Source organism: Oncorhynchus masou, chromosome 1 (genome assembly GCF_036934945.1).
Source record: "Oncorhynchus masou masou isolate Uvic2021 chromosome 1, UVic_Omas_1.1, whole genome shotgun sequence".
Taxonomy (NCBI): domain Eukaryota; kingdom Metazoa; phylum Chordata; class Actinopteri; order Salmoniformes; family Salmonidae; genus Oncorhynchus; species Oncorhynchus masou.
In genome coordinates, this window is record NC_088212.1 from 56,266,504 (window position 1) to 56,285,030 (window position 18,527).

Consider the following 18,527-nt stretch of genomic DNA (forward strand, 5'->3'; position numbering starts at 1 on the left):
GCCAGGGCGTGACACTAGGACAAAAAGGCTTCTCAACAGTTTTTACCCCCAAGCCATAAGACTCCTGAACAGGTAATCAAATGGCAACCCGGACTATTTACATTGTGTGCCCCCCCAACCTCTCTTTTACGCTGCCGCTACTCTCTATTTATCATACATGCATAGTCACGTTAACTATACATTCATGTACATACTACCTAAATTGGCCCGACCAACCAGTGCTCCCGCACATTGGCTAACCGGGCTATCTGCATTGTGTCCCGCCACCCGCCAATCCCTCTTTTACGCAACTGCTACTCTCTGTTCATCATATATGCATAGTCACTTTAACCATATCTACATGTACATACTACCTCAATCAGCCTGACTAACCGGTGTCTTTATGTAGCCTCACAACTGTTATTTTTCACAGTCTTTTTACTGTTGTTTTATTTCTTTACTTACCTATTGTTCACCTAATACCTTTTTTGCACTATTGGTTAGAGCCTGTAAGTAAGCATTTCACTGTAAGGTCTACCTACACCTGTTGTATTCGGCCCACGTGACAAATCAACTTTGATTTGGTTTGAGTCTTATTGGGTATGACGTTTAAAGCTTGCCACACCTGTATTTGGGGAGTTTCTCCCATTATTCCCTGCAGATCCTCTCAAGCTCTGTCATGTTGGATGGGGAGCGTCGCTGCACAGCTATTTTCAGGTCTCTCCAGATATGTTCGATAGGGTTCAAGTCCGGGTTCTGGCTGGGCCACTCAAAGACATTCAGAGACGTGTCCCGAAGCCACTCCTGCGTCGTCTTGGCTGTGTGCTTAGGTTCGCTGTCTTGTTGGAAGGTGAACCTTTGTCCCAGTCTGAGGTCCTGAGCACTCTGGAGTAGATTTTCTGACTCGTCTCCCAGTCCCTGCCACTGTAAAACATCCCCAAAGCGTGATGCTGCCACCACCATGCTTCACCGTAGGGATGGTGCCAGGTTTCCTCCAGACGCGACGCTTGGCATTCAGGCCAAAGAGTTCAATCTTGGTTTCATCAGACCAGAGAATGTTGTTTCTCATGTTCTTTAGGTGCCTTTTGGAAAACTCCACGCGGGCTGTGCCTTATTTGTCTGTGTATGAAGCCATTGGCTTCTGGGATATCCCCCGTTTTCACGGATCATCGCGCCTGTGTGTGTGTTCCACTGTGTCTGTTCCACTTTGTCTATACGTGCCATTACCAAGTGTACAATACAAACTTCCACAATGTGTGTGTGTGTGTAGCATGTGTGCGGGCGTGTGCGCATGTCAGAGACATGTTTGTTCAGCACAGCCACTTCAAAAGGCCCATGGTTTCCCCACAGCGTGTACCGGCTCAACCTCGTCCCAAACTAAACCCGGGAGGAAAACGCTGCCGAGACCGCAACCGCAAAAACAAGCTTAAACGCATTAGAGGGGCCTAGCATCGGCCGACACTGCGTAGCCCACTTGACTGATTTCACTGTCGCAAGACCGTAATTTAGATCACCCATCAGTCAGTACTGACCTGTACATTCCCTGCCTATAGAAACATAGAGAGATAGACATAAAGTCTAAACATAACAGCCATGACTGAGCCTGGGGGGGGAGCAGTATCATACTTATAGACACTGTATACAGCTTAGAATGACGCGCAGCCTAAACATATGATGATGAATGTGTCCAGATTCAGGAAGAGACTTTTTTTAGCAACATACAGTACAGTACTGTATGATACTTATAGAAATAGCTCAGGCGTATTTCCAGGACTGCCCAGAGAGCAACCATTTTTAGCCGTGCACAGATGTCTTGCCAGAAGAAAAAAATAAAAAAATAAATAGATAAATAGACAACTAAAAGTGTTTTTTTTTTTTTGCTTATATGTTCTATTACTCCGTTCAATTGAGTATCATTTAATATAGTCGACTTCTGTCTAAACTGCTTACTCATTTCCCAAGTGGGACAGCTAGTCTTGATTTGGAGTGAAACTTTTAAAGTTCCTCCACATGAACACACTCAAACAGAGAGGCTACAGGCTCATCGGCTGGCCATTCATTCAGCACTGTCTGCACTGTCTGTACACTCTCACATGTGTGCATGCATGCACACCACGCACGCACACCACGCACACCACACCACGCACGCACACCACGCATGCACAACACGCACGCACACCACGCACCCACGCACACCACGCACGCACACCGCGCATGCACACCACGCACGCACACCACACATGCACACCACGCACGCACACCACACACGCACACCACACACGCACACCACGCACGCACACACACCACGCATGCACACCACACACACCACGCACGCATGCACAAACACACAAGAGTAAGCACCCACGCGTACATTCGCATAGAACGCACATACACACACAACACACTCTCTCGCTCTCTTTCAATTCAATTCAAAGGGCTTTGTTGGCATGAGAAACATATGTTAACATAGATAATAAACTAAATGTGAAATAAATAATACAAAATGAACCGTAAACATTACACCCACAAATGCTACAAAGGAATAGAGACAGTTCAAATGTCATATTATGTCATATTATGTCTCTCAAGGTGAGAATATAAAGCACAAGAGGAAGGCCAACTGTACGCTCATGTCTCTCTACTGTGTAAAACAGGATGGTTCCAGGGACATGTTTTACATTCTTCTGTCAGCAACACTGAACAGTTCAGGTTCATTTTTACTGAGCCTTAGCATCTTCAGCATTTTATTTCAAGGTAGTAAATCACTGAATGTTCCCGCTAGTAAACTTGTTGCTAATTTGGTACAGTAAAGCTTACTAAGTAAAATTATGTATTAAAACAGTGTATGATTATTTATTTTTTAAACACAAACTAATCACAAAATGTCAAATATGACTGAGTCAGACCCTGTGTCTGGTCACTAGGTAAAAGACCATGACCAATGGTACTATAAGTCTGGGTCGATTCCTAACTGTCATACAAATCGCACATTGACGTCATGTATGATTTGGGAGAAAGCTAGTTTCAGCACCCAGTGAGGCTAAGAGGAGAGCAGTGAAGAGATAGATGACAAACCTCAGGAGTTGTATCACTGTCCCAGTAGAGTAGAGACCAAAAGAAGCTGAGCGCAGAAGCCAGGGTTCCAAACTCTGACAGACGTTCCACAGAGGGCAGTCTGAGTGGAACTGTTGTGCAGGAGTGAGTTGGGAGAGGAGGGGAGGGATTTGGCAGACACTCAACAGAAGGCAGGGGTTTTGGGGGGGTGATTCCAAACCCCCCTCCCTACCTGCCGTCTGTCCCTCTGCACCCTTCACATCTCTCTCTCTCTCTCTCGCAATTCAATTCAATTCAACTCAAGGGCTTTATTGGCATGGGAAACATGTGTTAACCTCTTGAAACTCTAGGGGCGCTATATCATTTTTGGATAAAAAGACGTGCCCGTTTTAAGCGCAATATTTTGTCACAAAAGGATGCTCGACTATGCATATAATTGGTAGCTTTGGAGAGAAAACACTCTGACGTGTCCAGAACTGCAAAGATATTCTCTGTGCGTGCCCTAGAACGTGAGCTACAGGTAAAACCAAGATGAGACGGCATTCAGGAAATGAGCAGGATTTTTGAGGCTCCGTTTTCCATTGTCTCCTTATATGGCTGTGAATGCGAGAGGAATGAGTCTGCCCTTTCTGTCGTTTCCCCAAGGTGTCTGCAGCATTGTGACGTATTTGTGGGCAGATCATTGGAAGATTGACCATAAGAGACCACATTTACCAGGTGTCCGCCCGGTGTCCTGCGCCGAAATTGGTGCGCAAAACTCAGCTGCAAGTATTTTTCCATGGAATTCAGAGAAGAAAGCATGCTTCCACGAACGATATATCAATGAAGAGATATGTGAAAAACACATTGAGGATTGATTCTAAACAACGTTTGCCGTGTTTCAGTCGATATTATGGAGTTATAATTCGGAAAAAGTTTGACGTTGTTGGTGACTGAATTTTCGGTTCGTTTCGGTAGCCAAATGTGATGTACAAAACGGAGCGATTTCTCCTACACAAAGATGCTTTCAGGAAAAACTGGACATTTGCTATGTAACTGAGAGTCTCCTCATTGAAAACATCCGAAGCTCTTCAAAGGTAAATTATTTTATTTATTTGGTTATCTGGTTTTTGTGAAAATGTTGCGTGCTAAATGCTACTCAAAATGCTAAGCTAGCTTAGCATACTCTTACACAAATTAGTGAATTGCTATGGTTCAAAAGCATATTTTGAAAATCTGAGTTGACAGTATTGTTAAGAAAAGGCTAAGCTTGAGAGTAGGCACATTATTTTCATTTTATTTGCGATTTTCAGAAATCGTTAACGTTGCGTTATACTAATGAGCCTGAGGCTTTATTCACGATCCCGGATCCGGGATGGGGAGTTTCAAGAGTTAACATTGCCAAAGCAAGTGAGGTAGATAATACATAAAGTGAATATATAAAGTGAAAAACAATAAAAAATTTACAGTAAACATTACACATACAGACGTTTCAAAACAATAAAGACATTACAAATGTCATATTATATATATACAGTGTTTTAACAATGTACAAATGGTTAAAGGACACAAGATAAAATAAATAAGCATAAATATGGGTTGTATTTACAATGGTGTTTGTTCTTCACTGGTTGCCCTTTTCTCGTGGCAACAGGTCACAAATCTTGCTGCTCTCTCTCTCTCTCTCTCTCTCATCATCCTTTCCTTCTCTCGTTTCCCTCCATCTCTCCTGCCTCCATCGTTCATACAGTCTAACACAGGGGAATGGATTGAGACTGTGGAAGACAAACACAGTGAGTCTAGAAACAACCCCGGGAGACCAACTGGGTGGTGACAACAGCGCAGAGAAGCGACATGAAACCTCTAACTAAATGCACAGTCAACACAGATTCACCATGGCTGAACACAGCCGAAAATAGAGCCGCATTAAGTCAGCACAGTAAACAGAGTGTCAGTCAATCTGAATACAGTGACGATTGATTGAATTTTGATTTGTGTGACCACACACTAACGCGTACGCTGATAATCGGGAAGCGGGTACAGGGACTGAATATTTAACAATGAACAGAACATAGTGCAAAATAAGAAACACGAAAAGCGTACAGACAAGAAACGCCTGAGGAAAGAACCAAGGGGAATGACAGATATAGGGGAGGTAATCAGGAAGGTCATGGAGTCCAGGTGAGTATCATGAGGCGCAGGTGCACGTAACGCTGGTGGCGGGTGTGCGTAATGATGAGACAACTGACGACGTGACAGTACCCCCTCCCTGATGCTGGGCTCCAGCCGCCGGACGCCGCCGACCAGAGGAATGGTCCCGGGCCACCCCCAGGTGGTAAGGGTAGGCAACAACACATCTGCCACGCTGATCCTCAACACTGGGCCCCCTCAGGGGTGTGTACTTAGTCCCCTCCTGTACTCCTTGTTCACCCACGACTGTGTGGCCAAACACGACTCCAACACCATCATTAAGTTTGCTGACGACACAACAGTGGTAGGCCTGATCACTGACAACGGTGAGACAGCCTATAGGGAGGAGGTCAGAGACCTGGCCATGTGGTGCCAGGACAACAACCTCTCCCTCAATGTGAGCAAGACAAAGGAGCTGATCGTGGACTACAGGAAAAGGCGGGCCGAAACAGGCCCCCATTAACATCGACGGGGCTGAAGTGGAGTGGGTCGAGAGTTGCAAGTTCCTTGGTGTCCACATCCCCAACAAACTATCATGGTCCAAACACACCAAGACAGTCGTGCAGAGGGCACGATAAAACCTTTTCCCCATCAGGAGACTGAACATTTTTGGCATGGGTCCCCAGGTCCTCAAAAAGTTCTACATCTGCACCATCAAGAGGATCCTGACCGGTTGCATAACCGCCTGGTATGACAACTGCTCATGAGGCGCTACAGAGTGTAGTGCATATGACCCAGTACATCACTGGGGCCAAGCTTCCTGCCATCCAGGACCTATATAATAGGCGGCGTCAGAGGAAAGCCCATAAAATTGTCAGAGACTCCAGTCACACAAGTCATAGACTTTTCTCTGCTACCCCTCGGCAAGCAGTACCGGGGCGCCAAGTCTAGGACCAAAAGGCTCCTTAACAGCTTCTACCCGCAAGCCATAACTGCTGAACATTTAATCAAATGGCCACCGGACTACTTACATTGACCCCTTCCCTCCATTTGTTTTGTACACTGCTGCTACTCGCTGTTTATTATCTATACATAGTCACTTCACCCCTACCTACATGTACAAATGACCTCAACTAACCTGTACCCCCGCACACTGACTCGGTACTGGTACTCCCTGTATATAGCCTTGTTATTGTTATTTTATTGTGTTACTTTAAAAAAACATCTATTATTTACTTTATTTGGTCAATATTTTCTTAACTCTTCTTGAATTGTTGGTTAAGGGCTTGTTAGTAAGCATTTCACGGTAAGTTCTACACTTGTTGTATTAGGCGCATGTGACAAATAAAGTTTGATTTGATTGATTTGGGGGCCAGGAGCGGGCCGGTCGCTTCTGCTGAGGCGCGGAAACCTGACGAGCCGGCTGAGGCATGGGAGCCTGACGAGCCGGTTGAGGCATGGGAGCCTGTCGAGCCGGCTGAGGCATGGGAGCCTGTCGAGCCAGCTGAGGCATGGGAAGCCTGCCGAGCCAACCGAGGTTTGAGAATCTGTCGAGCCAGCTGAGGCATGGAAGCCTGCCGAGCCAGCTGAGGCATGGAAGCCTGCCGAGCCAGCTGAGACATGGAAGCCTGCCGAGCCAGCTGAGGCATGGGAAGCCTGCCGAGCCAACCGAGGTTTGAGAATCTGTCGAGCCAGCTGAGGCATGGAAGCCTGCCGAGCCAGCTGAGGCATGGAAGCCTGCCGAGCCAGCTGAGGCATGGAAGCCTGCCGAGCCAGCTGAGGCATGGAAGCCTGCCGAGCCAGCTGAGACATGGAAGCCTGCCGAGCCAGCTGAGACATGGAAGCCTGTCGATCCAGCTGAGACATCCCCAGTTGCGGCACTGGGACCCGACGTCACCAGTAAAAAATGAAAATAAATATCCCTGTCGCTTGCCCTTGGTGAGGCGTTATTCTTTAATGTGTACGCTAATAAATAATAATAATAATAAAGGCATGAAACAGAAACAGAGTCAATAAGGCCTGAGGAAAGAACCAGGGGAGTGACAGATATAGGGGAGGTAAACAGGAAGGTTATAGAGTCCAGGTGACTATCCAGAGGCACAGATGCGCGTAACGATGGTAGCAGGTGTGCGTAATGATGAGACAACTGGCGGCATTGGGCGACAGAGAGGGGGAGCAGGGGGTAAACGTGACACACCCCAACAAGATGCAGGCCAAACAATGGTAATTGATTTAGGAAATTGATTCAGGGCACATCATATGACATAAAGCTTGGAAGCCTGGAGATGCTAAACGTGTTTAAGTTCATTAAAGGTCAATTACCTTTGAGACCGGCAGACCTTTGCATGACTTTAACCAGAGGACAAAATGACATGATCGCCACAGCCCTAGGTCATTCACAGTGTTCTGCTATAGGCAAGCACCTTTGAGGTTATACAGAGCACAGTGCATAGCGGTCATACCAGCTAGAGGTCATGGTAACCTTTATAGCGCAACACTAAATCTAACACACACACACACACCTATAAATCACACACTGTCACCTCACCTTGTAACCCATATCAATGGCATCTAGCGAGGAGACATGCAGCACACACACACTCTCTATAGGTCAGTGTCACGTGCAGGCACACGCACGAACGAACGAACGCAGGCACGCACACACGCACGCGCACACGAACACACGTAGTGTTTCGACTGTCCTCGTAATACACAGTACAGAAGCTTGCACTGTTCATATCCTGAAATCCCAAAGCTCCCTTAGCCAAGATAGAAGAATCTTATGGCCAGCCAGGTAAATAGGTGAAGCATCTGGCACCATAAATCATATCTAGTTTGACTAATAACATTGTTTATCTAATGAATAACCTTTTATGCACTCAACATGGGCAACAAAGACGAATACTCTATTTCATGGCCCAACTCACTCACATCGCAGTAAAGCGCTTCAGCACTGAGGCAGTGCATTGTGGGTGGAAGGGGGTGTCTGCACTCAGGGACCTGTATCCACAGAGTGTCTCAGAGTAGGAGTGCTGATCTGGAATCAGTTTAGCCTTTTGTATCATCATGAATAATATTATACGGACAGATCTTAGATCAGCACCCCTACTGTAACATGAGACGCTTTGTGGATAGGCCTTGGTCTATTCTGAGAAAGGGTGACTCCTATGGCCTCCCACACTATAACGGCCTGATTAGGATAGCTGCTATACTCACAGATGTCATCATCCACACCATGACCAGGACAGACTGTCAGCGTTTAATGACAGGTGGTTTAGACATTTGGTCCTTTATGGCTGTGCATGTGTCTGGAATTCAACCTCGGGCAATATGGCCCACTCAGAGCCTGATCCATGACTCGAAATACGATCAAGACGCGCGCGTGTGTGTGTGTGTGTACATACATTGATCGTATTTCGAGTCATGGATCAGGCTCTGAGTGGGCCATATTGCCCAAGGTTGAATTCCAGACACATGCACAGTCATAAAGGTGTGTGTGTGTGTGTGTGTGTGTGTGTGTGTGTGTGTGTGAGTGTGAGTGTGAGTGTGCGAAGGACAGACGTACCTTTGTGCAGGTGAGCGGCTGGTTTGGTCTTGTCTGTGAAGCCCTGACTGCGCCGGTTGCCGGCGCCGCCAACCGACCCGCGAGGTGTGATGTCACTGCCAGCAGTGGACACCCTCGCACTAGGGCCTGGAAGTCTGAGAGAGAGAGAGAGAGAGAGAGAGAGAGAGAGAGAGAGAGAGCGTTTACACTCAATGGCATAAACAGCAAAGTTTAGGCAATACATTCATTAAACGTCCAGTATTTTTCCACCTTTCAGTAACCCCATATTGTTAGCTAATCTCCTGAGTAGCCGTAGCCAGGAGTCGAAGTCCGCATTCTACCCTCTATTCCAGCTGGGTCTGTCTCAGACGTAGACCTATAGATTGAGGAGGAAACATAATTCTGTGGCTCCTCGGCGTTGGTCTGAGAAATAGATTTCGACCGGTAGTTCAATACCGATGTGAAACATGGCAATTCTTATTTCCTTCTTGCCACTCTGATTGAGTGACCTTAAATTTAAAATATATATATATTTTTTTAAATCCTTAACATGACCAAGTAGGACAGCATGGGAGTTTGTTAGTGGGAGAATAGGTCTAGCTCAGACTGCTGTTAGCTCGTGAATGAAATTGTCTTGTGAATTAAACTGGGGTTCTGGGCTATAAGAAGTCATTATTAAGTTCCTGTCTGACAATAAAGACTGTGATGACATGAGCGTTCTGAAATGAACACACTCAAAATGTTAGTGTATATATATATATATATATATATATATTGTTTATACACTAACATTTTGAGTGTGTTGATTTCAGAACGCTCATGTCATCACAGTCTTTATTGTCAGACAGGAACTTAATAATGACTTCTTATATATTTAATCCATTCAGCAGACACTTCTATTTAAAGGGAGTTAAAGTCGACTAACTTGCGATGCAGACATTTTACGTATGGGGGATCCTGGGATTCAGACCCACTATTCTGGCATTGCAAGAACTGTGATCTACCAACTGAGCAGCAAAATGTTATACCCAATTTAATTCTGAGGGAGATATTAAGTCACAGGCTTCACTGCTAGCCTATTCATGATATACACCGTTTACAATTCACTGACGAAAAGTGTTCGGCCCGTTCTCGTTCGGGATGTGGCCACATTAAATCGTAGTCATGAAATGAACCTAATGTCACCTGTGCTCCCCTTGGCTGCACATCCAAGACAGTTTTCATTCAAGTCGAGAAAGTAAGAAAATAACAAATTCAGATTAATAGGGAAAATCAGCGGAGAAACGCATTACAATCTGAAAAGGAGAGAGAAAAACACATTTCCAGATTTTGAATGTATTTATGCCCAGCTGAACATTAACCTGCAGTTACACATGATGACCAGAGGGTGGGGCTATTGCATTGTTTATGAGGTAAATTTGCCGGAGCAGGTGCAAAAACGACCAGGGATGGACAGCATGCGCTCTCCACTGGCTCGACAAAAAGACAATGTTTCCTGTTTTCATGTATACAGTATATTCAACCTGACTTCTGTTTCCCCGGTAAAACGGATGCGGAGACTCTGTTCAGGCATCTTCCTGTGCCTGCTATGTTGGCTTGAGGCAGCATGCAACAGCACATCCTCAATTTCACTTCATTTTAATGCAGTCATTTAGTTCAGAAAAACAGTGACATGTTTGTGAAACAAAGTCCATGGCCATCATTCATAAAGCGTCTCCGAGTAGGAGTGTTCATCTAGGATTAGGTCCTTCCTTTCGAAAACTCATATAAAAAAGGCTAAACTGCTCCTAGGTCAGTACTACTAGTTTATGACACTATGAATACGGGCCCAGATGAATGTTTAAACCCGAATCACCGAATAAACATTCTCTCACAGTACACAGTACAGCAGCAGTAGGACAGTGGTCGTGGCCTATCCTATCTGCTATGGTAACGTCCGACCGAATTCAAGCCGCCCACTCCTCGATCTCGGGTTAACTATTTGGGTCATGTTCACAGTGAGACGCGCTCGCTCATGAGACGTGCTCGCTCACATTCTTGTGTGCGCGGAACACGTGCCCACACTCACATCGCACGCACACACGCACAGGTTATCCAAAGGTCCCTCGCAGCCCATTAAGCAGATATGCCAAATGAGGCGTGATGCCAGAGTCAGACAGGACTTTCCAAAATGGAGTCCCCTCTCTTCAAAACTCATGCAGGGTAGAATAGCAGTTTCAGGTAGAAGTTGCCCTTACCACAGATCTAGGATCATATTAAAATCTATAGTAACCATAGCATGTTGACAAAGATCTGACCCTGTATCAGTTGTTATTGACAACTTCTACCTACTATGGTGAGGAAAGGGGGAGAATTAGAAGATGAGGAGGAAGATGCATGACCACAAAAGAAGAGAGAGCGAGAAAGAGGGATAGAAAAAGAGCTGACCTAGAGGACTTTTTCTGACCAAGGGAAAACCTGAGCAGTTTACTCTGAGACCCATCCCTAGAGGAGAGAGAGAGAGAGAGAAAGAGAAGGAGAGCGATATGGAAGACAAGAGAGAGAAAGAAAGGATCATTTTACATTTGCAGACAACTGGAGCTAAGACACCTGTAAAGAGAAAGGAAATCAGACAGAGACGATGAATTGAACATTGATGACATCAACAAGAGGGAAAGAGGGAAGACATCTAAAATGCAAAGTATTATGAACTAAATCTCCCAGTGATCCAACAGTCTTACCTGGACTGCATCTCGACCTGTGCTGTTTTCTGGGCTGCTTGTGCTGTGGGGGCCGGAGTCTCATGCGTATGGGGGGCAGGCTGGCTGCTGAGCTGGGCAGGGGCGCTGGTCTGCAGGCTGAGGGGAGGATGAGGGCTCTGGGACTGGGACTTAAGGGGGGGCTGGGAGTGCTGGCGGTGGGCCTGCTGCTGCTTGTAGCGAGACAGGCTGAAGAAGAGGCCCAGAATGGCCTTCAGATTCCCATTGCGGATCTCTGCGTAAGGAGAGCAGGGGAGAGAGGTAAACAAACAGACAGAGAGAGAGAGACGAAGAGGAAGGAAGAAGGAGAGAGTGAGAGAGAGAGAGATGAAGAGGAAGGAAGACGGAGAGAGAGAGAGAGAGAGAGAGAGAGAGAGAGAGAGAGAGAGATGAAGAGGAAGGAAGAAGGAGAGAGAGAGAGAGATGAAGAGGAAGGAAGTAGAGAGAGAGAGAGAGAGAGAGAGAGTGATGAAGAGGAAGGAAGACGGAGAGAGAGAGAGAGAGAGAGATGAAGAGGAAGGAAGAAGGAGAGAGAGAGAGATGAAGAGGAAGGAAGTAGGAGAGAGAGAGAGAGTGATGAAGAGGAAGGAAAGAGAGAGAGATGAAGATGAAGGAAGAAGGAGAGAGATGAAGAGGAAGGAAGAAGAGAGAGAGAGAGAGAGAGATGAAGAGGAAGGAAGAAGGAGAGAGAGAGAGAGATGAAGAGTAAGGAAGAAGGAGAGAGATGAAGAGTAAGGAAGAAGGAGAGAGAGAGAGAGAGATGAAGAGGAAGGAAGAAGGAGAGAGAGAGAGATGAAGGAAGAAGGAGAGCGAGAGAGAGATGAGGAACGAAGAAGGAGAGAGAGAGATGAGGAAGGAAGAAGGAGAGCGAGAGAGAAAGAGAGAGAGAGAGAGAGAGATACAGACAGGAAAGTAAGCTACAAGCTCGCTACACAATATTCTAGCCACTACAGTCAGTCAAAGTAGTCTCAGCAGGTGTGTGACTGGTGAGTGTGAGTGTTTACCTTCTGCAGACAGGCCCTGTATGTTGACTCCTTTGGCTACCAGGAAACTGAGGCAGGCATCAATGTTCCCAATCTGGAGGAGAAGAAGAGAGTGACACAGAGAACTTAGAACGGGTGTGCTTCTGAGTTTACATTCAGACTGAACTCAACTCATCACACAGTCACAACGCACGTAAGCAGTTATCAGCAGCCTACTTAGTGGCATGTTTACAGGGATTGACTTCGCAGAGTGCCGACCTGAGTCAGGTGAGTGGATCGTTTAATGACATAGTCTAGTCAAAGCAGTATACAAATAAGCCAGACGTACACCACTCCTGGAGTACCTTAGACGACGAAGCGTTCTACTTTGACCCTGTTACTAAGATACCAGCCAATGGAACCACACCGACCCAGCTGTGCTGAGCTGTCAGCAATCGACAGCCAGGTGACATGATTGGTAGACAGAATTAGCTTCGGGTCAGGTGACCCTATTTCGATACAGCCCATTGGCTGCACATGTCATCACCAGGTGAACCAAATCAAATGGAGTAATCGAATGAGATCATCAATAAAAAAAATACGGGAGAACAAAGGTTGTCAACGGTGAGGTTCAGGTGAACAAACAGGGAGTGACTAAGCAATATACCAATTGATTCTTACGCCACAGCCAGCTGTCACTTTCACTGCTCATGCTGTTGAGGAGTGGCCATTGGGACTATACTCTTAGACTGTTCAACCAAGGAACCTTCATCAAAACGGAATCTGTCTTACGCTATATACCGAGGCATATTAAATCACCGCCATCGGTAACAGCGAGCACACACCCTAGTAATACACTTCAGTAGTACATTTTTCCACCAAAGCACTTACTACAAACCACTCTGAAAACAGGTCGAACATTGTCCCTGCAAACTGTACACAAACGATGCTATAAGCAGATCTAGAATACATAAACAGCTGAACTGAAATAGAAGCAATCACAATTACCTTCTATTAGTGTGGATTGGGTTCCAACTGAGCAGAGTTCAGAGTTTCCATTTAGGAAAATAACATCGTACTTTATAGGAAACTAACTAAAATAACATGACCTATTCAATACATTAATAGCAACATCCTCCTTCTAGCCCTATGATTCCAGATCAGGCCTGTCAATGACGTCATATGACGAAACGGAAGCAGACTCCAGATCGGCGAGTGAGCTGTAACGGCAGTCTGGCCCCTCTGTCATCTCTGTGACCCGCTGACCCCAGAACAGCTGTTATAGGGTGACACATGCTGGAAGGGTCAGGGAGCACACAGACTGAGAACCAGGAGGAATTTAGCCCAGGCTCTGCTCGCTACAACGTTAAAATATCCCCCATTCACTAAAATGCCTTTTCTTTTTAAATACCCCAGACCCAAATGCCTCCATCGCCTCACTGAGCTACCCGCCAGCCACCCTGAAATACCGCCCAGACCCCAGCTTGACTAAGATACCCCTCCTCTTAAATGTCACCATCCTCCTTGTGATATACCCGCACCCATACAGGTACAGGTACTCATGCGCACACACACACACACACACACACACACACACACACACACACACACACACACACACACACACACACACACACTACTAAAATACTGCCCTGGCCCCTTCTATGATATACCCCTGACCCAAATATCGCTGGTACTGAGGGGGTAAAAATAAGATGCTGAGAGATCAGTACTCATGCATTTTAGAAAACATGTTTAATCTGTATTCAAACAGGGGATCGATTCAGAATTTCAACTTTGGGTATTCCAGTGTAGTGCGGGGATAGTGAGAACTCATCCAACTGTTGGAATAGAAAATCGAACGAGGGAGACACAGGTGCTTTGACAAGGAGTTCGCTACTTTAAACACAACCGACGATCTGCCACTCCTCCTCTCGCAATTGTCCACTTTTCCCACTCCTATCTTCCCCTCCTCCTCTCATGTCCTTCAATCCTTTTCTACTTTTCTCGTATTCCCCCTCATCCTCTCCTGTCCTGTCTTCTCTTCTGGGCTCTCCACTCCTTTCTCTCCTCTGTTCTGATCAGGCAGTGCTCCTCTCATCAACGGTGTGCATGATTAATCACCCTTGAGTAAACACAGTCTGGTTATTCATTAGAGTGTAATAAAGCCACTGAGTCAATAGGTGTTGTGCCGAGCTTTGACGTCATGGGGACAACACAGGTAACCGTGATGGAGTATATAAAGTTGAAGTCGGAAGTTTGCATACACTTAGGTTGGAGTCATTAAAACTCGCTTTTCAACCACTCCACAATTTTCTTTTTAACAAACTATAGTTTTGGCAAGTCGGTTAGGACATCTACTTTGTGCATGACACAAGTGATGTTTCCAACAATTATTTACAGACAGATTATTTCACTGTATCATAATTCCAGTGGGTCAGAAGTTTACATACACTAAGTTGACTGTGCAGCCGTCATACCACTCAGGAAGGAGACGAGTTCTGTCTCCTAGAGATGAACGTACTTTGGTGCGAAAAGTGCAAATCAATCCCAGAACAACAGCAAAGGACCTTGTGAAGATGCTGGAGGAAACAGGTACAAAGGTATCTACAGTATATCCACAGAAAAACGAGTCCTATATCAACATAACCTGAGAGGCCGCTCAGTAAGGAAGAAGCCACTGTTCCAAAACCGGCATAAAAAAGCTAGACTATGGTTTGCAACTGCACATGGGGACAAACTCTTATTTTTTTGAGAAATGTCCTCTGGTCTGATGAAACAAAAATAGAACTGTTTGGCCATAATGACCATCGTTATGTTTGGAGGGAAAAGGGGGAGGCTTGCAAGCCGAAGAACACCATCCCAACCGTGAAGCACGGGGGTGGCAGAATCATGTTGTAGGGATGCTTTGCTGCAGGAGGGGCTGGTGCACTTTACAAAATAGATGGCATCATGATGATAGAAAATGATGTGGATATATTGAAGCAACATCTCAAGACATCAGTCAGGAAGTTAAAGCTTGGTCGCAAATGGTTTTCCAAATGGACAATGACATTACATTACATTACATTTAAGTCATTTGGCAGACGCTCTTATCCAGAGCAATGACCCCAAGCATACTTCCAAAGTGGTGGCAAAATGGCTTAAGGACAACAAAGTCAAGGTATTGGAGTGGCCATCACAAAGCCCTGACCTCAATCCTATAGAACATTTGTGGGCAGAACTGAAAAAGCGTGTGCGAGCATGGAGGCCTACAAACCTGACTCAGTTACGGAATGGGACAAACTTCACCCAACTTATTGTGGAAGCATGTGGAAGCCTACCCGAAACATTTGACCCAAGTTAAACAATTTAAAGGCTATGCTACCAAATACTAATTGAGTGTATGTAAACTTCTGACCCACTGGGAATGTGATGAGGGAAATAAAAGCTGAAATTAGAAATTCTGTCTACTAATTGTTCTGACATTTCACATTCTTAAAATAAAGCGGTGATCCTAATCTAAGACAGGGGATTTTTACTAGGATTAAATGTCAGGAATTGTGAAAAATGTATTTGTGAGTTTAAATGTATTTGGCTAAGGTGCATGTAAACTTCCGACTTCAACTGTAAGTCTCTCCCTCTCCACCCTATACACTAAACACACACTAGACATGTCACAGACGTGTCACAGACGTGTCACAGACATGTCACAGCCACAGATAATCTAACCCTGCAGGTAGATTGAACACTGAACAGAAGCAGTACTCAAATTACACTGCAAATGAATAACTTGCAATCCCACATTTTTTTAGAAACAGGCCCAGTTATATGGCCACCTTGGGAAGCAACAATAATTAGATAATTAAATCAACAACAATGAGAAATTACACCGCCTAAAAAATGACCATTATTACTACAAAATAATACAGAATACCAACCGTCGTCAGCAAAATACAACTTTTCAAAACCATGATACAATTCTAACATGTCCATAGAGTTTCCTCTTACCTAGAAAGACCTCTGGACCCTGTCTTGATGGCATGAACACAGCAAATACAGTATCACACTAACCACTGTTCTATTGTACTGGGCCTCTCTCTCAGACACACACACCTCTCTCTCAGGCTGTCATCACATGCTGGGTCTCAGCCAGCCAGCAGCACAGTAGGGCCGGCCCTGCAACTGCCCAATGAACAAACACTTTTTTTACACCACAGAGAATCTATTGTTTGTGTGTGTGTGTGTGTGTGTGTGTGTGTGTGTGTGTGTGTGTGTGTGTGTGTGTGTGTGTGTGTGTGTGTGTGTGTGTGTGTGTGTGTGTGTGTGTGTGTGTACGCCCCCTCGCCGGAAGAAGCTTTGTTTATGTCTTAAGGAATCCTGGCTTGTGGCATGACTGTGACGGCGCCTGTGTGTTTCTCCTCCCGCCTTTCACACTCTCAAGACAGTTTCACTGAGAGCACCTCACCTGTGAACCAAGGTGACACTAACCCCGTACATACCTCTCTCGCTTCACGGTACCCTTACATTGTGGGTTTTAGAGAGGCAGCAACCCTGTAGTCGGTCAACACAACGCAATAACACAACTTCAACACACAGTCGTGGCCAAACGTTTTGAGAACGACACAAATATCAATTTGCCACAAGGTTTGCGGCTTGCTTCAGTGTCTTTAGATATTTTTGTCAGATGTTACTGTTGAATACTGAAGTATAATTACAAGCATTTCATAAGGGTCAAAGGCTTTTATTGACAATTACATGAAGTTGATGCAAAGAGTCAACATTTGCATTGTTGACCCTTCTTTTTCAAGACCTCTGCAATCCGCCCTGGCATGCTGTCAATTAACTTCTGGGCCACATCCTGACTGATGGCAGCCCAGTCTTGCATAATGAATGCTTGGAGTTTGTCAGAGTTTGTGGGTGTTTGTTTGTCCAACCGCCTCGTGAGGATTGATCACAAGTTCTCAATGGGATTAAGGTCTGGGGAGTTTCCTGGCCATGGACCCAAAATATTGATGTTTTGTTCCCCGAGCCACTTAGTTATCACTTTTGCCTTATGGCAAGGTGCTCCATCATGCTGGAAAAGGCATTGTTCGTCACCAAACTGTTCCTGGATGGTTGGGAGAAGTTGCTCTTGGAGGATGTGTTGGTACCATTCTTTATTCATGGCTGTGTTCTTAGGCAAAATTGTGAGTGAGCCTACTGCCTTGGCTGAGAAGCAACCCCATACATGAATGGTCTCAGGATGCTTTACTGTTGGCATGACACAAGACTGATGGTAGCGCTCACATTGTCTTCTCCAGACAAGCTTTTTTCCGGGTACGCCCCAAACAATAGGAAAGGGGATTCAGAGAAAATGACTTTACCCCAGTCCTCAGCAGTCCAATCCCTGTACCTTTTGCAGAATATCAGTCTGTCCCTGATGTTTTTCCTGGAGAGAAGTGGCTTCTTTGCTGCCCCTCTTGACACCAGGCCATCCTCCAAAAGTCTTCGCCTCACTGTGCGTGCAGATGCACTCACACCTGCCTGCTGCCATTTCTGAGCAAGCTCTGTACTGGTGGTGCCCCGATCCCGCAGCTGAATCAACTTTAGGACACCGTCCTGGCACTTGCTGGACTTTCTTGGGCGCCCTGAAGCCTTCTTTACAACAATTGAACCGCTCTCCTTGAAGTTCTTGATGATCCGATAAATGGTTGATTTAGGTGCAATCTTACTGGCAGCAATATCCTTGCCTGTGAAGCCCTTTTTGTGCAATGCAATGATGACGGCACGTGTTTCCTTGCAGGTAACCATGGTTGACAGAGGAAGAACAATGATTCCAAGCACCACCCTCCTTTTGAAGCTTCCAGTCTGTTATTCGAACTCAATCAGCATGACAGAGTGATCTCCAGCCTAATCCTTGTCAACACTCACATGATGTCAGCTGGTCCTTTTGTGGCAGGGAAATGTTTTTGGGGGGATTCAGTTCATTTGCATGGCAAAGAAGGACTTGGCAATTAATTGCAATTCCTCTGATCACTCTTCATAACATTCTGGAGTATATGCAAATTGCCATCATACAAACTGAGGCAGCAGACTTTGTGAAAATGTAAATTTGTGTCATTCTCAAAACTTTTGGCCACAACTGTACTGTACCTCCTGATGTAATTCAACTAGAGTTTC

General features: G+C 45.6%; 1 protein-coding gene across 3 annotated transcripts in view; it reads right to left on the bottom strand.

Annotated features, from left to right (window-relative positions):
• LOC135546497 (neuron navigator 2-like) overlaps positions 1–18,527 on the bottom strand; it is a 132,477-nt gene that overhangs the window by 76,208 nt on the left and 37,742 nt on the right. For all 3 annotated transcript variants that reach the window (XM_064974981.1, XM_064974998.1, XM_064974971.1), the window contains 3 exons: positions 12,429–12,501; positions 11,407–11,659; positions 8,708–8,841 (listed from right to left, as the gene is read on the bottom strand). In XM_064974981.1, the coding sequence (XP_064831053.1) occupies positions 8,708–8,841; positions 11,407–11,659; positions 12,429–12,501 (460 nt within the window). The remainder of the gene's footprint in view (positions 1–8,707; positions 8,842–11,406; positions 11,660–12,428; positions 12,502–18,527) is intronic.